We start from the raw sequence: 20051 nt of genomic DNA, 5'->3' as shown, positions 1-20051 counted from the left end.
CTCCAGTGCGTTGTTTTATAGACTCTTAACGGGATTTTGATAGTTGAATCGGGCTGATTGTGTATCTGCTCAAGGGTGAGAGAGATGCTGTATCTGGCAGCCTGATGAAATGCAGCGCTGTGATGGTGTGAAAGCTTGGATTTGTTCTGACCAGAAGCTGGAGGGAATTATTAACTAGAATGGAAATGTGGAGGTGGTGGTGAGGTTTCCCCCACATCCCCAGTAAAAGTAGAATTTTGAGTCTTGATCACCCAAATGGAAAGATTCCTTTTGTGGAATGGAAATTAAGGAAGTCCAGCAAAAAAAATAAAAAAAATAAGTGATGATAACAAAACTTGGGCAGAAATAAATTTGCATTTGCAAGAAACAGGTCCACTAGCTAGATCTGAATTTCCCCCCCTTTCTTCTTTTGTCTCTTATTTCAATCACACTGTTTTTGTTTGTTATTATTTTAGCCCTGGTTTTCTGATATGTAATAATTTGTTTTATGACAAGTCACCTTGGGATCCTCTTCTGGGACTGAAAGGGGGCATATAAGTTTTCTTCTAAAATGAAATACATCAATTCTGAGAGTATGGCATTCATCCTTAATAATTCAAATGCTATCATTTAAAGTTCAGGAAGTGACTGGCTTCTGTACCTGCTCTCTGGTGAGCAAGGGCCTGGAAGCACATTCTTGCTTTGGAAGCTCCTGGGCAAATGGATCAGGTCCAGCTTACTGGTTGGCAGTGGGCAGCCCAGTGTGATGTAGTGGTTAGAGCGCTGGGCTAGGATCTGGGAGAGACCAGGGTTCAAATCCCCACCCAGCCATGAAATTCATTGGGTGATCTTGAGCTACTCACTCACTCTCAGCCTAGCCCACCTCTGGGGAGAAGCTGCAGTATGTATGCACCTTGAGCTCCTTGGAATATAAATGTAAAGGTGGAATATAAATAATAAATAATAAATGATATAGCGATGGCAGAAGCACCAGTCAGAAGGCTGGACTCCTCTGGGCCTACCATTTTCATTTGGGAAAACTAAAGTTCAGTACTCCCTGTTGGCTATCATGGGTAAACTTCTTTCCCCCTTTTGACAGAAGTGGATGAAATTTGAAGGAAATATCTCTTTTCAATGTCTCCATTTCCTGTAACTTTAAGACGCTCTCTTTTCCCTACTGGTGAACTTGTTAGGCGTCGGCAGGTAACATGGCTGGATGGGTGGGTGGGTGGGTTGGAGAGAGTTAGTCATCACTTCTTTAAAGGAAGCTCAAACCTGAAGGAAGTCACAAAGCCAAGCCATGAAAACCATGTTCACATGATTATGTCTTTAATCTGTGTGGGTAATTATCTATTCTTTATTCTCTTGCTCAAGGCAAACCGATCCCGTGACCTTGGGGCAACTGTGTACTGCGTTGGTGTGAAAGATTTCAATGAAACACAAGTAAGTTCCCAATATACCAGATTTGCACAAAACAGCAGGGGTTTTTTTAAGTGTGTGTCCATCTTTTACAGGAACATTTTGCAAGAATGCCAGCAGCATTTGCGCTTTGGAACTCCCTGCCTATTGAGATCAAGCAGGCGCCTTCGCTGTAATGTTTTTGGCACCTGCTAAAAACATTATTGTTTAGACGAGCCTACAAGATGTTTAGAAAGTTAACGCGAGTTTAATCTTTTGTGAGCCTATTGCTATTTCAACTTTTTGCAGCTTTAAAATTATTGTTGTTCATTTTTCTTGGTGATAAGTTTATTCTTTCATCTTTTTTGTAAACTGAGATTGGGTTTTTTCCACAGTCAAGTGAAGAATAAACTTTATGACTAAAATAAGAGAGCCAGTGCTACTTATGGCATGTTTTCCTAGTTCCACACCTCCATTCTCCACATATGCTAATGTTATAAGAATTTTTAGGTCTTATAAATATATAATAAATGTTCACAAATGTACCAAACAAGCACATATATAAATATATAAACCACATGCCTAAAACCCACAGGAAAAGTCCTAAAGCCATTTTGACTCTTTCAGTCAACTCAAATATTTCTCTACAAGGTAGAAGGAAATGCAGAAACTTCCCCATTGTCTCTGTCCTCACAAATCTTGCCTTAAGGGCACATTTAAGGTATGAATAGGGTGAGCCTGTGACCTGGCTCAGGAATTAAGTATTATCGTTACAACAGGATGGCCAGCCTCCCCAGGTAATCCAGTCAAGTGACCATTAACAGGTAACCTGGCAGACAGGGTAAAAACAACGCACTCAGATTTCTGTTGTAGACCGCCTTTTCTGCGATGTAGGTATGATGTATCTGGGGGGGGGGTCTTGGGCTACACCCCTTCTGTGATGTATGTATGGTGTTTCTGGGGGTGGTCTTGGACTCCAGGGCGGGCAATTTAAAATGTCTGTATAAGGGCAGGCACACCTTTCTTCTGGGTCCTCCTCCCTTCCTGCGTGTGAGGGGAGCACCCTGTTGCGACAGTTAATAAAGATCAGGCTTACTAGCTGCTTTGCTTCTCAATATGCTCTGGGTGGCCTCTGTTATTTTCTCCTACCAATAGAGAACCTACGAAAGGGCTCTATATGGGCTCTTGGGTACCCCATAAGGGAAAAGGAGCAGTTTTATTACTAACCATCCTCAAACACCTGAAGGCTGTAACATTTGAGATGGAACTAGCTTGTTTTCTGCTGCTCCAGAGGGGAGGACCCAAACCAACTGATTCAAATCACAAGAAAGGAGCTTCCAAGTACCATATTTTTCGCTCTATAACACGCAGCAGACCATAACACGCACGTAGTTTTTAGAGGAGGAAAACAAGAAAAAAAATATTCTAAACGAAATAGTGGATATATGATTTTCGTGGTTCATGCTGTGGCCACAGACATGTGATCTGACAGTGAGTTTGGAGTAGCCTAATGTAAAAATCCTGAGGATCCATGTGGATCCATGCTTTGTAACCACGGAGGAGGGAAGGAAGGGGAACCATGGATCCTCTGCTCACGACTGCAGCAGATCCCCACCACCACCCACAGGCATTCGCTCCATAACACGCACAGACATTTCCCCTTACTTTCTAGGAGGAAAAAAAGTGAGTGTTATGGTGCAAAAAATACGGTAAATATTAGGAAGAGTAAGAGCCGTTAGACAGTGGAACAAGAGTCCCCCTGAAGGTGGTGGACTCTCCTTTGTTGGAGGTTTTTAAACAGAGCTTGGATGGCCAGCTCTCAAGGAGCCTTTTAGCTGTGGCTCCTTTAGCAGGGGGCTGGTCTAGATGACCCTTGGGGATCCCTTCCAATTCCAAGAGACTATAAAACAAAAACAAAGCATTTTATGTTTTCGAAGGGGCTGCCAATCCTGCTAAACCCGATTGTGGGACAAAAGAAATCACAGTGCGTTGGCCGCTGGCATGTCAAAAGCAAACACACGAAAACCACCGTTGCCTGTTTGCCACAGCCCCTGGGTTGCTTGGCCAAGCCTTTGCGTTCAAGTCCTCCTTATGACATTGTTTGCTGGCTGCTGAGACGTTTGACCCTTTTTGTTGCTGTTCCAGCTGGCACGGATCGCTGACAGCAAGGATCACGTCTTCCCGGTGAATGATGGCTTCGAAGCTCTCCAGGGAATCATTGACTCCGTAAGTATCACTTACCATTGTGTTCATTTTACGACTCTTGTAAAATCACCAGTGTTGTTGCCAGAAACCAGGCATTTATCACTATCCTGACATCCGAGCGCCTCCTCTTCTGTAGTAGCAGGAATGGAACTGAAGGGCTGGACCTGGGTGGGGGGTGGGAATGGGCTTGGATGATGGACAGGAGATGCCACAGGCTTGTTTACGGTTAGCAAGTACAAAGCGTGGAGAGGCTTTTGCCAAGAGGTCAATGGTTGGGCCAGATGTCTGTGCCTCCCCCAGGGAAAGTGGCAGATTCCCTGTTGCAGATGAAGTGCTCCAGTCAGGCTGCAGGGTTGCAAATGCTTCCATTTGGGGTGGGGGCCAGTGACAGGCAGCACAATCCTAAGCAAGCCAGCGCTCTGAGTGCCTCATAGGATTGCAGCCTTAACTGTGCAAGTGGCGCGATTGAGGTTGTTTCAACCATGATTTAGACCTGTTCTTAGTCTGTGCTTGCGAAGGTGAAGCATGCATGAAAAACGGAGCCGGTCAGAAAATTACCGTATTTTTCGCTCTATAAGACGCACCAGACCACAAGACGCACCTAGCTTTTGGAGGAGGAAAACAAGAAAAAAAATATTCTGAATCTCAGGAGCCAGAACAGCAAGAGGGATCGCTGCGCAGTGAAAGCAGCAATCCCTCTTGCTGTTCTGGCTTCTGGGATAGCTGCGCAGCCTGCATTCGCTCCATAAGACACACACACATTTCCCCTTACTTTCTAGGAGGGAAAAAGTGAGTCTTATAGAGCAAAAAATACGGTAAATGCAAAAGGGAGCATCGGATGAATTTGTTTGAATAAGGGAATGTGGTTTATTTCTTTTTGTTTCTGGCTGGTAGCCTACGAAAAATGTGTGAAACATGGTTGGAACATCATGCAACAACCAGGAACAACATGCATATAATGACGTCTGCCTGAAGCACCAACAATAATAATAATAGTAATAATAATTTATTATTTATACCCCGCCCATCTGGCTGGGCCTCCCCAGCCACTCTGGGCGGCTTCCATAGAAACCAAAAATACACTAAAATATCACACGGTAAAAACTTCCCTGAACAGGGCTGCCTTAAGATGTCTTCTGAATGTCAGGTAGTTGTTTATTGCTTTGACATCTGCTGGAAGAGTGTTCCACAGGGTGGGTGCCACTACCGAGAAGGCCCTCTGCCTGGTTCCCTGTAGCTTTGCTTCTCACAATGAGGGAACCGCCAGAAGGCCCTTGGCGCTGGACCTCAGCGTCCGGGCAGAACGATGGGGGTGGAGACGCTCCTTCAGGTATACTGGACCGAGGCCGTTTAGGGCTTTAAAGGTCAGCACCAAGAGCTGGTTTCACATGGCAAATGTCATACTTCCACAGATGTGCCCTAGCGCCTTTGAGTGGATTTATTTTCACAGCGTCAAGGTGTGGATTTCCCAGTTCAGTTGCACAGAAAGGGCAGGTAGACATGAGCCAGGGCTAAACGGACATATCAAGGGATTGCAAACAACAACTATGGCATGTTTGAGCCACAAATGCACTCCATCGGAAGAGCCTGCCTTCTTGCAAGGCAAGCATTGCAAATTCGGTTTCTAATCAGATAAGGTAACAAACATCCCAGGCTGCAGCAAGGAAAAGCAAGGTAATAAAACCCTTTAGCAAATTCCTTCACACTTCCTCAAAGACCTTTCGGCTCGTTTTTTACAACATCCCTTCCCAACATGGTTTTAACACTTAAAAACAAAAAAACTGCCTGTCAGTCAGTCTATACAGATGGATGACCACCTGTTAGGGATTCTTCAGCTACGATTCCTGCACCGCAGGGGGTTGGACTTGATGGCCGTTGGTGTCCCTTCGAACTCTACAATTCTACGTTTCTGTACATCATTATGTTTATCCGGTACATGAGCCTACCTTATTGCAAGGCAAATTGGATCTTGGCCCTCCTCTTCTCTTTCCTAACGTTTGTTTCCAAATTGGACGGGAAGCACCAAATGATGTTGGATCATCAGGTATTGTGAGATTGTAAGAGAGATTTCGTTTGCAGGCTTTCATTCCTTTTGCAGCTGTTCTTAATGGGTTCCAGAAGCAGTTGTCTGTGTGTGTGTGTGTGTGTGTGTGTGTACACATGTGAAAAATCTGGGTAGAGCCGATTATCTGAGCGCTTTCTGGGCTCCTCCCAGCCTTACTAGCAGCAATCAGGTTACCCAAGGGTCGCTGTGAAATGATAAAATCTCATAATGGAGGGATCATGTATGTGTGGTGCAGGCATGGCAAGGAATAGCATTCTATGCGTTGAGGAAAAGCTTGGAGTTTCCCCATAAATTGGTTGATTATATCTTTCTGGGCGGTCAGAAACTCAGCACAAGGGATCCGTGGGTGGAGAAGCACAGGAAATAACTGGCAGAGCAGCAGCAGAAGAAAATTGTGGTCCTGGGTGTGGGGTGTGGGGGCCAAAACCAGCCCGACGAAAGAGAGGGAGGGTCTAGCAGGGGCTTCATAGGAGCTGCTCCACTGAAAGAGCTGCTTTCAATGCAGAAAGTAGAAGGAGTGTGGTGTAGTGAAATGGTTAGGGTGTTGGATTGGGACCTGGGACATGATGCTCGCTGGGTGTGACCCTGGGCCAGTCACTGCCTCTCGGCCTAACCCACCTCCTGGGGTTGTTGTGGGGCTAAAATGGGGAGAAGTACCGTATTTTTCACTCCATAAGATGCACCTGACGATAAGACACACCTAGTTTTTAGAGGAGGAAAACAAGAAAAAAAATATTCTGAATGAAACAGTGGGTGTATGATTTCAGTGGTTCATGCTGTGGCCACAGACATGATATGTGATTTGACGGTGAGTTTGGGGTAGCCCAATGCAAAAATCTTGAGAATCCATGTGGATCTGTGCTTTGTAACCAGATTTTTGCATCATTGTGGCCCCACGCAACAGTGGATATGTGATTTTTTTTGGTCAGGCTGTAGCCATGGACATGCTATGTGATCTGATGGTGAATTTGGGGTGACTCAATGCAAAAATCCTGGGGATCCATGTGCTTTTACCTCCCCCCCTCCCAGGCAGCCTACTTTATTGCTAGCGTCCCTTATCTCCCTCCTGATCACTTGCCGATCAGCTGCTCAGCGGCTTCATTTCAACACCCCCTTACGTCTTTCTAAAAAAAAAAAGCACAATCTGCTTTTCGCCCCTGGGCAATTTGGCTCCAGGGACCACGCATTCGCTCCATAAGACGCATAGACATCTCCCCTTACTATTTAGGAGGGGGAAAGTGCGTCTTATGGAGCGAAAAATACAGTATGTACGCCGCCTAATAAATAAATAAATAGAATAAAGTGTGAAATCAATCCCTCTGGCACCCTTGGGTGCATGCTAGATTATATTTATTTATTTTATTTTTATACTGCATTTCTTTTCCACCATTTTCTCCAGTGAGCTCAAGGTGGGGTTCGTTGTCGTCCCCCACATTTAATAATTTAATCCCCACAACAATCCTGCAAGGTCGCTTAGGCTGAGAGCTACATTGACTGGCCCAAGGGAACCCAGTGAGCTTCATGGCTGAGTGGGGATTTGAACCCTGGTCTCCCACATCCCAGTCCAACACTCTGACCGCTACACCACACTGGCTGATCACTGTACCTCGCATTGAGGGCCAAGCTGGCACCGAGGGCTACCCCGAGAGAGCCAGCGTGGGGCAGTGGTTAGAATCCTGAGCTAGGGTCTGGAAGACCAGGGTTCAAATCCCCACTCGGCCGTGAAGCTCACTGGGTGACCTTGGGCCAGTCAGTCACCTCGCTGGGTTGGTTTGGACCTAACCCACCTCACAGGGTTGTTGTGGGTATTAAAGGAGGAGGAAGAGTAGACCCATGCATGCCACCTTTAAGCTTTCTGCAGAAAAAGGCAGGATATGAATGCAATTAATAAACAAACACCCAGCAGATCCCTGCAGTCTGCAAGAGATTTGCAAGTTGGAAAGATCTCGGAAGCCTGCTCCATAGTAACTCAGAGGAGCAGGGCCTTTAGTGTGGCTGCCCCTATTCTGTCCCTGTCCAGATTCGACAGGCGCCCACCACCCACACTTTCCAGAAACAGTTGAAGACATTTTTGCTTCCATAAGCATTCTCAGCTGGATAAATGGGTCTTTCCCATGTCTGCCCACTTGTCTGGGTTTTAGTCCTGTTTTAAATGTATTTGTTGTTTTCTGTGTTTCTGTTTTAAATTATCTGATATGTAAATCACCTTGATGTGGTGGTTTTAGAAGACAACTAATAAATGAACTGTCATCACCATCACCATGGAAACCTAAGACCACTAGGGACAGACCATCATTTTTAATTCCAAATGAGCTGAGCCATAGACCAGCTGGGCCCAACCGTGGATTTTGTAGGGTTTTTTCTTCCTCTTCCGTAGAGACCACTGTGCCCCCTTTGTTTCTCATATCAGCTTGAAGAATAGCCTTTAAGGATGTTTTAAGCTTTGCTTCCCGTACCGTCTGCCTCTTATTCCTTTTGCCTCCCTGTTGCCTCTCACCAAAGAGGTTTTGTGGGTTTTGGCTGTTGATACAGAACAGAACGGAAAACATCCACGGTGGTTTGTGTTACGGCTAAAATCTGGGTGCGAGGCTGCTCTGCCACCCAGCTCATCGGACTAAGTCCGTGGGTCCCTGCGGAGGAAAATGAGCTCAGCCGGAGACAGGAGCAAACTGCAGAAGATCCAAGTTTATTGCACAACAGGTTCAAGGCGAGATTGAACAGCGAGAAAGGGGTGACATGAACTTTTGAAACTCCCTCCATGTCCCAGAATACAGTGCAAAACACGTCATGAATACATTAAAGAGAGGTTTGGTTACACAGATTACATCATGAATATATTAAAGGGAGGTTGGGTTACACAGATTAACATATAGAGGAGGGAGGGGGGAATATGCAGAGCTGGAGATATGCACAGATAAACACTTCCTGGGGATGAGAAAACAATGGTCTCAAATATGCATAGTCTGGCACCTGACATTGCCTGGAGGAAAGGCTGATCAGAGCGATTTGACAGGATTTGGGTCTTAACACCTTGCTTGAGGGATTATGCTGGACAGGGGAGGTGTGATGGAGTCCTAGAGAAATTGAGCAAACTGGCACGTTGATTTTCTATGAATTTTATAGATTTTAGTCCCTTTTGACATTGACAATTGGAAATAAATTGATATATTGTAGCGAAGAAGAAGGTGAAGAAGACATGCCCCCCCCTTCTGTATCAGTTTGGAAGGTGATGGATCAATTAACTGTAATAATGAATAAATGCAACTCAGCCTTTGTTCTTGGAGACTGAATGGCAAGGAGGAGTTTGGAGGAGGGTTGCTTTGTTGTGAACTGGCACCCTGCTCTTGCTTCTCTCATGGTTGATCCGCGCATTCTTACAAAATAATTTCATGCACGGAAAGCCCCATAAGTGTCCTGTCGACCCCTCAGAAAAGGAATCAGGCCTGGCAAAGGCTGCCCTCCTGAAACCCACTCCCCACGGCAGAGGGGAAAGCAGGGAGACAGGTTTTATGAGGCCTTTGTCTTGCTTCGCTCTGAGGCAATTTTCTTTGCGGCTTTCAAGAGGGAATTTTTGCAGATCAGGGCACGAGTTCAGGAAAAGGCCTCAATCGTGGGCTTGTCAGACCGCTTGGAAATTCTTGATTCCTTCTGAAAAGACTTTCAACAGTGATGCACCAAAAGGTGTTGTTTGTATTCTTTAATTATTTCATAAAGTTTATATACCGGCGGATTTAAGAAAAACGTCAAAGTGATTTATGAAACGATAAAACAGTAAAATCAAGAAAAAATGGGAATCCTAACGTTGAAACATACATACCTGTATTTTAAATTGCCCCCCCCCATTATTATTTTTTTGTAATTTTACTGGTGTTAGTTACCCTGAGCCCGGCTCTGGCCGGGGAGGGCGGGGTATAAATAAATTTTATTATTATTAGTCAAAATCCTAAAACAGATTAAAATCACCTGAACTTTCTGAGTGTATGTCTAAACAATAATGCTTTTAGAATATTTTTAGCAGGCTTTTAGATTATTTTTAGAGTACAGAGAAGGCGCCTGCTTGATCTCAACAGGCAGGGAGTTCCAAAGTGTCGGTGCTGCCACACTAAGCATTGATTTCCAATCCCTGGGAGAGGAGTCTCCATGAGCAGCTCAGGTTTCGTTTCCTCGTAGTTATAATAATAAATAATAATAATAATTTTTTATTTATACCCCGCCCTTCCTGGTTCAGAAAACCGGGCTCAGGGCCGTTAACAACAAATTTAAAACACTTAATTGATGCAACAAAAAACAGCATAAAATACAGTATAAAACATGAATAACAATAAATTTTCAAAAATCAATTTGGGGGGGAAATCCATCCAATAAACATTAGACGATCACCAGGGCTAGTTGGCTAAATTGAATGTGTGTCGCTGGAGATTGTGGTGTCTTTTTTTTTTAGATATATGGGTTTATTTACACATATATACAGGCTGAGCTGAAGATGGAAGGGCTTCCCACATCCACACCCCAACTTATTTTGGGTTTCCAGTCGCCACCCCACAAAGCCATCGCTTTGGAGAAACCAGGGTCCACATCTCCACTCACTGGGGGACCTTGGGGGCCAGTGGCTGACTCTCAGCCTAAGCTACGTCGCAGGGTTGTTGTGGGGATTAAACGCGGAGGGAGAGATAGAAAGTTGGGGTAGAATTGCATTAAATCAATAAATAGTGAGCCATGGTAGGACTCCATGCCATGGAGAGTTACTGCTGGCATGGCGTGAGGCCCACCAGACCTGTTATGTGCTGAAGTTCTCACCCTGGGCCAGCAGGGGGATACTGTAGATAGTTATGCAAATAAGGGATCGAAAGTGACGTTCAGTGATTGGATAGTTTTAGAAAGTTGTTACAGTTACGTTGTACTGGAGCTCTATATAAGCAGGCTGACTGAATCCTTCAGTTCAGTTCTGTCCTGGCCTGTGAATAAACAAGAGCTGTTGGAAGAATCGCTGTGTCGTCTGATATGTTCACCCACAACTTAACAAGACCGAATGCAGGATACCAACCTCAGAAAGTCAAAAGAGTGAAAGAGTTTCATCAAGCCTCCAACATGGCCGGTGGGTTGCATTTTGGCTGGCGGGCCGCTGGTTTTTAGACCCTGCAGCACTGTTCTTTCCACAGCTCTTGTTTATAGTTCTCCTGCTGCAAAACAATGTTTGGAAATAAGTTTTTTTTTTCCCCTACCCCCTTCCCACCCCTGAGGTTTTCAGCTTGGATAAAGCTTATTGATGCTCAGGCTATGTAAATAAAATTAAATGCTCGCTGCGTGTAATCGTCAACAGATTTCACGGGGCCGTGACTCACCCCAAGGATATACAGTCAGTACACAGAGACAAAGTGAAGATCGCGAAGGAAGGATGAGCCAATCTGCCATTTTCTAAACTTCCGCATCCGTTCTAAACAAAAGCTCTGCATCCATTTTCATCTTATTTGACTGTCTAGTTCCGCCTCAGAGACTTGGGGGAAATGGCGCAATGTCATTGAAACAGCAAAACATTAAATCAGATCAGTGTATCAGAATCATTGATATGCACTAGGGGTATTTATTTATTGCATCTATATGTCACCTTTCCTTCAAGGAGCTCGAGATGACATACATGGTTCTCCCTAGGGCTTTTTTTCAGCCAGTTCCGGCCCCTCTCAGGTGGGCACCATTCCCATTCTAAGGGAATAAGTGATGGAGATGTTCCAGCATCCCTTTTTCTAGAAAAATAGCATTGGTTTGCCCCCACCTTGTGTAATCCCCATAACAACCCGGCAAGGTAGGCAAGGCAGTGTCTGGACCCCAGCAGATTTGAACCCTGGTCTCTCCCAGGTCCTAGTAGTCCAACCCTCTAATCACTAGCATGGCCCCCCAATATTCACTTTGTGTCTGTGCTTAAAAAAAAAATTCAAATCCTTTTGCTCTGTGCTCCCTCTGCCTCAGTCTGTGATTTGGGTTCTGAGCAAAATGAAGCTCACATTCACTCTTATGAGGAGTTTTTAAATGGCTATATCCCCCCCCCACACCCATTTTGGCAGAAGTGAATGAAATTGGCAGGCACAGGAAACTCCTCAGAGTGGATTAAGCCTGACAAATTGCAGGTCTGGGGGCTTTTGTGGGAGAGGGTTTCCATTCCCCTCCTAATCCCTATTATGACAATATTCTCATTACAGGCCAAGCCAAGCTCCAAAATCCCCACCACTTTCATTTTTAGATGGGTGGAAGCAGGGTTTTCTCTCTTATTCTTTATCATCTTAAAATAACCAAGAGACGAGTGAATGGTGTATATCATTTTTTCATTTAATTAAAATATTGGCATTCATGCCCGCTTCCTTTGTTTCCCAATGCTTGAGTACCTTGGAAGTGGATACTCAATGCCAGGAGCTTTCATGTCAAGCCTAGTTATGCCATCTTAAGCGATGCCTAACTGCCGAGCGAACAAACAACTTTAGTCAATTCTGAAAATGTAGAATTTTGATGTTTAAAAAGCTGGTTTTTCTTCTTAGTAGAGCTTAAATTTCGGGTTATAAAATGGGAGATTTGGGCAATTTGCCTCCAAACTGAAAGCATGCTCTGAATTTTGAAATCTAAAATTCAAAGTCCTGATTAAGGCCTATAAAACCGTATGCAGCTTAGGTCCAGGCTATCTGAAAGATTGTATTCCCTCATCCGGACCTGCCTGGGTTTTCAGATCTTCAGGTCCTGCCACCCACCCTCTCAGGCACACTACTTGGTAGGGACAGGGCCTTCTCGGTGGCTGCTCCCAGACTCTGGAACTCCCTCCCTGGAGACGCCAGACTGGCTCCCTGCTGGCTCTCCTTCTGCCAGGAGGGGAAGCCCTTCCTGTTCCAACAGGCATTGGGAAACTGACAGTTTTTGAGGAAAGAGCTGGCACTGGAGTCCTTTTATTGATATCTGTGTTTTTAATGGACCGTGTCAATATTATATTAATTTCTATCAGTGTTTAATTACATTTTAATGATTGCCCTTTCTATGTTTTTAGCTTTTTCTGTTTTATCTGTGTGAGCCACCTTGAGTCCCAGGCTGGGGAAAAGTCAGCATATAAATAAATAATGATAATTTTGAAATCTAAAATTCAACATTTGAATCTAGAAGCTTTTATGCTTACATACAAAAGTATGAATTTTGGATATTGTGTTCCAGATTAGTGGTCTCTTTTTCCCCCCTTTCAGTTTTGCACTCTTTTATCACTAGTCTGATTTCTAGAAATGCTTCCTTATTCTCTCTCTCCCTCCCTCTTTCTCTCTCTTATCTCTGGCAGTTCCTGCTTACCTCTAGACACTTCCTCTACTCTCCTCTTCCAAGCTTCACCTTTCTTCCTGAGGTGTCAGTTGCTTAGAAGAATCTGCTTCTCTTCGGTTCCTGAATCCCTGGTATTTGTATGAGCCCTATAAACTCTTTTCAACAATATATGCAGACTTTTAAAGAGCCCATGGTTCCATCTGCATATCTTTTGCAGGCAGGTGTGAAAGCAGCACACTAGAAATGGACAATTTCCCCATGCTGAAATATCTCTGATTTTTCAACACAGAATTTATTTGCGCTTCTTCCCCACCCTGCCAAAAATCAAGGGGGCCTAGATAACTTCCCCCAGCCAAAATAGGGACCCCACTCCGGTCCTCATCATCCCACACCTGCAACCTTTCCCCAGGCATACTTACGCATCCGTCAATTTGGGCTTCTCCAGTTTCTAATGTTTCCAGTCTTACATTAAGTTTACTGCATATCAGCGAAAGTTTGCCATTTTTAAAAAATCCTCATGAAAAATTGTTAGCATTCTGATTCAGATTGCTTCCAATGTGCACATTTTTGCATGTAGTTTTCCTTAATATAAGGAACATGGGTGGCGCTGTGGGTTAAACCACAGAGCCCAGGGCTTGCTGATTGAAAGGTCAGCGGTTCGAATCCCCGCAACAGGGTGAGCTCCTGTTGCTCGGTCCCAGTTCCACCCAACCTAGCAGTTCGAAAACACATCAAAGTGCAAATAGATAAATAGGTACCACTCCGGCGGAAAGGTAAACAGCGTTTCCGTGCGCTGCTCTGGTTCGCCAGAAGCGGCTTAGTCTTGCTGGCCACATGACCCGGAAGCTGTACGCCAGCTCCCTCGGCCAATAAAGCGAGATGAGCTCTGCAACCCCAGACTCGTCCGCGACTGGACCTAACAGTCAGGGGTACCTTTACCTTTCCTTATTATACTACAGTGGTACCTCAGGTTACATACGCTTCAGGTTACAGGCTCCGCTAACCCAGAAATAGTACCTCGGGTTAAGAACTTTGCTTCAGGATGAGAACAGAAATCGTGCTCCGGCGGTGCGGTGACAGCTGGAGGCCCCATAAGCTAAAGTTGGTGCTTCAGGTTAAGAACGGACCTCTGGAACGAATTAAGTACTTAACCCGCGGTACCACTGTACATATGTGTGGGTTATAGCCACATATATGCATCTGTAGGCAAAATTTCCCCTAATATACACATTCGGGAATTTGAGAGTTGCAGTGTAGGCGTTGGAGAAGTTAAAAAAGAAGTACGTTTTAGTTTGGTATTGTTAAACTATGACACTTGCTCCAACAGGAGGCAGTGATGGGCGCCAGCCTGAATGGCTTTAAAAGAGGATTGGACAAGTTCACGGAAGAGAGGGCTATCAATGGCTACTAGCCAGGATAGCTCTGCTCTGCCTCCACAGTTGGAGACAGCAATGGCTCCGAATAGCAGTTGTTAGAAACCACTCAAGGGGAGAGTTGCTCTTGAATCCTCCTTGTGGGCTTCCCATAGGCATCATTTTGGCCACTGTGCGAACAGGAGACTGGACCGATGGGCCACTGATCTGATCTATCAGGCTCTTCTTGAAATGTTGACCATTTATATGTAATAAAACATTTCTAGGGGTGCTGTTTCCTTAGCCCCAGTATCATTTTATTGTGCTACGAGAGCAGCGTTCCTCAACCGGGTGCTCTCCAGATGTTCTGGAATACATGGGATTTGTAGTCCAAGCATCTGAAGGGCACCAGGTTGGGGAAAGCTGAAGGGCACCAGGTTGGGGAAAGGGCAACACACCCTGTATCTGAGGCATGTTGCTGCGATTTTATTTATTTCTTTTTTTTCTCCTATGCCTGCTAGATTTTGAAGAAATCATGCATTGAAATCTTGGCTGCGGAACCTTCTAGTATATGTGCAGGAGGTGAGTTTAAAGCTGATTCTTCCAGCATTCGTTGCTACATATAACTGTGTTTCTTCCTCGTCGTTCCCTGAGGGAAGGCAGATGCCGGAGTCGGCCATCTTTTGGCTCTCCTTGGGAAATTTTCCACAGAGCTTGGCTGGGAATGCTAGAAAATTCCATTTGTTTTATGTCTGCTTCTATGGAGTGATCTTGATGGGATTTGTATTCGGAATGTATTTCAATCTTTTCGTTTAGGCCAGAAGGGCTGTGAAATCTCAGTTATTGTCTGTAAGGTTTAAGAATAGCTGTTTGTCAGCTCTCTTTCTCATGCAAGAGTCTTAGCCCATGTTTGGCAAGATAAAGGGCTTTGTGGTGTATTGCAGAGATCTACTGGACATGAGGAAAGGATGGTTTAGACGCGCAACTTGGCAAAGCCTAGGAGGTGAAGCGTTTCATCAGGGATGCAATCTTGCCACAGAAGACTGATCTGTAGCAGGAGATTTTCTGTGTGAATATTGACAGGGGAAATCGCCTTGTTGTGACTTTTCCCTTTTGAGAACGTAGGCACGTGAAGAGCCCCAAGGAAGTCACTCCTTTAAAATCTTTGTCGGTTTGGGTGTTTGGGTAATTTGGGTTTGTCGGTTTGGGTAATTTGTGCAATTACCTTTTATGTGATCACCTTTGTGAGATCTTCCTGAAAGGTGCTATGCAGTACAATTGTAACTTGCGCAAACGTTACGTTCTGGTGATGGCGCAAAAATAAATATAGCCAAACAAACCTCATTGGAACTGGCCCTGCACAATTATTCTTGCCTTCTGGAGCTGGCGTGCTGAATGGGCCTTGCCTTGCGTACCAGGCTCTGAGATCCTTCTGAACTGGCACTGGTATGCTCTCGTGAGAACTTGTGGCACAGTCCGAGTTCCCAGAGCTCGTCTGAGAGCATCGCAGAGCTTGGGAGAGCTTCAAAGCTGAGAAAACCCAACACAAAAGGAGCTCTGCTGCTCTCCACATATATATATTTAATTCTTTATTGAAGGATAAAAAGTACTTTTTAACCTTATGTACTTTTAAACTTTTTGTGCAGTTTCAACCAGCTGGCTTTTATCCGCGCTAGTTGAAATCGTTCAAGTTCATTGTGCATAATATGTGGTTGTACTGTAAATACTTCAAATAAATAAGCAAATCATGCTCCTGCCCAAGGGTTTGCTCCCCAGCAATGGAGTTCCTCCACAACCAGGGTGTGCCACTGCAGAGAAGGCCCTGCTCCAGGTCTACACAGTGAGCTACACCCAGAACCACTGTTAGTGTCAATCAGCTGATCGCTGCCGGGAGCATCAGGAACTTCCTTGTTCAGCCAAGGGCGCTGGAGGTAGTGGCTTGGATTCAAGGTGCTTCCGCCAGTGCTTTGAGGTGATTGGCTGGCACTGATCACCTGATGCACACACCCTGATAAAAGGGCCCTGCCTTGACGCCTTGCAGCTTTCCTCCTCCCCTGCCCCATGCAGCACCCACCGCCCTTCTGAGAAAATTGTACAGACAGACATAGCCAACGGCGAGGAATTTTCTCCCCTCTCCCGGCTGGTGCTTACCTTCCACCTTTCTGCTGCCTTGCCTCTTCTCCTGATGAGCTCACCAGCCTGCAGGGATGGATTGGCCTGGCCTGGTGTGCAGCTGATCCTTTTGGGATGAAAGAAATTGTGGCTTGGAGCCCAGCCCAGATTCCTGAGTTGACTTGTGTGCTACAGTGCAGGAGCCCCCCTTGAGGCGTGCGCTGGGAGAGGCAGTGAGTGGGCGGCATCCACACTAAGAGCCAGCAAAACAGTTGATTCAGCAGAAACCAGGGTCACTTTTCCTGCAGAGGAGTTTGAAGCGATAACAGTTTGCTCTCCCCATCGTCTGTTTGTTCTGGTTTATAAGCAATCTTGCACACACTAACAGCCATGACTGCAAAGTGGAATCTGGTTAGAAAACTTTCCTTGCATGTGTCTTAGGCTTTTTCCTTTTAATATAACTTACCTTTAAAAAAAGGGATGCGGGTGGCGCTGTGGGTTAAACCACAGGGCCTAGGACTTGCCGATCAGAAGGTTAGCAGCAGCGGCGTAGCGTGGGTAGTCAGCACCCGGGGCAAGGCAAGTAATTTGCGCCCCCTAACCTGGGGCAAGGCAAGAAATTTGCGCCCCCTAACCCCTAACCATGGTCATTAATACTGACGGCTCTACTCTGGGGCAAACTTCGTGGTGACTACTGCCCTCCGTGGTGTTGTTTTTGCAATTAAAGGACCCCTGCCTCAAATAAAGCATCTTGGGGATTGGGGACTGGGATTTGCCAAGGGAGCTGGGAATTGCAGTTCAGTGGCGGGTCAGGGGGAGAGGGTCCCTTCCGTTTCTGGGTGCCGCGGGCCCCTTTGCGCCAAGACGCGCGTCTTTGGGCGTCACGGCGCAGCCTTCTCGGTCTCCCTCCCCGGCCCGGCTAGCCCCGACGCGGCTTCTTTCTGGCGTGGGGAGGGGGCGCCTCTGGGGCCAGTGCACCGGCCGGCCTCCGGCGCGGGTGGGCGGGCCCCGTCGGGGCGGGTGGGCGGCGTGGCGCTTGGTGCCGGAGCCTCCGCCCGCAGCGCCCCATCGGGAGACCCGGCCGGAAGGAGCCTCGAGCCGGCTGTCGGACGCGGCTGAAGCAGCCAGGGCGGCATGGCAGGCGGCGGCGGCTCCCCGGCGACTCCACGCGGCCAGCCCTGCGCGCTGGCCGAGCCCCGCAGGCGAACGCTGCCCGTCGGTGAGGAGGGGCTGCCTGGCGCGCCCTCCGCGGCGAGCGCTGAGAGCCGCTGCCATGGGGCTCTGGGCGACTCCGGAGGCAGTGAGCGCGCCCCCCCAGAAGTTGCGCCCGGTGCGGCCGGCCCCCCTTGCACCCCCCACGCTACGCCACTGGTTAGCAGTTCAAATTCCCGCGACGGGGTGAGCTCCTGTTGCTCGGCTCCTGCCGACCTAGCAGTTCGAAAGCACGTCAAAGTGCAAGTAGATAAATAGGTGCCACTCCAGAGGGAAGGTAAAAGGCGTTTCCGTGCGCTGCTCTGGTTTGCCAGAAGCGGCTTAGTCATGCTGGCCACATGACCCGGAAGCTGTACACCGGCTCCCTCGGCCAATAAAGCGAGATGAGCGCCGCAACCCCAGAGTCAGTCACGACTGGACCTAATGGTCAGGGGTCCCTTTACCTTTACCTTTAAAAAAAGACCAGAGATTTTTCTACTAGGCAGAAAATTTAAAATTTTTAAAAAATATAAGACCATTGTTCATGTATGCAATTACAGCAGCTAGAATACTGTGGCGAGAAACTGGAAAAGCAAAACAACACCAACGATAACAGAGTGGCAGACATTTATGATAGAGTACTTGCAACTAGCAGAACTGACAGGAAGAGTTAGAGGAGCTTTAAATCAGAAAGTATATGGAGAATGGAGAATATTTAAGAAATATTATACAATATATTGTACAATATACTGTACAAATAGTACTATACTAGCAGAACTTGAATGATACCTGTAAGTAAAAAACTGTAATAAGTTTTTTTTGGATTATATGAAAATAATATGATATAACATAAAGCTGTGCGAGAAAACAATGACAGCATAAATAGTATAATGAGAACGATTGGAAGTTTTATATCCATAATTTTTATTTAATTGTTATTTGAGAAGATGCAGTTTCTTTTTGTACACATTTTCTTTTCTTTTTTCATCTTGACTTTTTTCTTCTTTGTTTCTGCTGTAAACCATCTTTTATGTTTATGCCTGTATTTTAAACCAATAAGGATTATTAAATAATAATAATAATAATAATAATAAATATAAGACAGGGAAGGGGAACCCAGCACCTTACAGGTGTGGTTGGACCCCAGCTCCAATCCACTGGCCTGGGCAGTGGTATGGGGCGATGGCAATTATAGCTTAGCAACACCTGATACCAGTGGCACAGTGGGTCATTGCGTCTGGCTGTTAACCAGAAGGTTGGTGGCTTGAGCCCACCCAAGGACAGCTGTTATCAGGATTCCTGCATTGCAGGGGGCTGGACTAGATGGCCCTTGGGGTCCCTTCCAACTCTGCAATTCTATGATTCCTTGACAGTTTGGCACCTGGTCTTAGAAGGCTGTATAGTGTTCCTGTTGTAGATGCCGCTGGTCCTGTCCTGTGTGGGATTTGCCCAACAGTCTGTCCTTTGCAGACTCTCCCCAAGAATCCTTTTACGGGTCAGTTTCTTTTGGAAGGAGGAGGCCTGGAGATGTACGGTGGTTGCTTTTTCTTTCTCTCCTTAGTAATATATCAGATGTTCAGCCTGGGGGAGCATGGAGGCACCCAGAGAGCTAGAAGGGTTGCAGAATGATATTGACCTAAGCATCTGGTCGGCCACTGTGGGAATAGGATGTTGGACTAGATGGGCCGTTGGCCTGATCCTGCAGACTCCTCTTATATGAGGCAAAAGATGAGGGAAATGATCAAGATGTAACTCCTGTTTATTTATTTTTTTGGTGAGGGGGGATTCTAAGTATTTTTTAGTTTTACAGTCATACCTCTTGTTACGTTCGGTTCAGGTTACGTCTTTTCAGATTGCGTCCTGCGGCAAACCCAGAAGTAACGGAACAGGTTACTTCAAGGTTTCACTGCTCACACATGCACAGACGCTCAGACGCTCAGAATAATGTTACGCACATGAGCAGAAGCAGCAAAACACAATCCATGCATGCGCAGGTGCTCAGACACTCAGAATAATGTTACACACATGTGCAGAAGCAGCAAATCGCAACCCACGCATGCGCAGACGCTCAGACGCTCAGAATAATGTTACACACATGTGCAGAAGCAGCAAATCGCAACCCACGCATGCGCAGACGCTCAGACGCTCAGAATAATGTTACGCACATGAGCAGAAGCAGCAAATCACAATCCATGCATGCGCAGGTGCTCAGACACTCAGAATAATGTTACGCACATGAGCAGAAGCAGCAAATCGCAACCCACGCATGCGCAGATGCTCAGACGCTTAGAATGATGTTACACACATGCGCAGAATCGGCGAATCGCAACCTACGCATGCGCAGACGCAGGTTGCATTCTGCTCATGTTGCGAACTTGGCTCCGGAATGGATCCCGTTCGCAACCAGAGGTACCACTGTATAAGGTTGATTTGAATCTTCTTTGACTTGAGTTGTGATGGAAAGT

General features: G+C 46.1%; 1 protein-coding gene across 1 annotated transcript in view; it reads left to right on the top strand.

The window, feature by feature from the left end:
• ANTXR1 (ANTXR cell adhesion molecule 1) overlaps positions 1–20051 on the top strand; it is a 129120-nt gene that overhangs the window by 28888 nt on the left and 80181 nt on the right. Inside the window, exons 7-9 of the mRNA XM_081922555.1 lie at positions 1354–1422; positions 3523–3603; positions 14805–14865. Of these exons, the coding sequence (XP_081778681.1) occupies positions 1354–1422; positions 3523–3603; positions 14805–14865 (211 nt within the window). The remainder of the gene's footprint in view (positions 1–1353; positions 1423–3522; positions 3604–14804; positions 14866–20051) is intronic.

This window comes from Podarcis melisellensis (genome assembly GCF_964234715.1).
Source record: "Podarcis melisellensis genome assembly, chromosome: 8".
Lineage (NCBI taxonomy): Eukaryota > Metazoa > Chordata > Lepidosauria > Squamata > Lacertidae > Podarcis > Podarcis melisellensis.
Note: the sequence above shows the minus strand (reverse complement) of the source record. Positions and strands in the feature narration are given on the sequence as shown.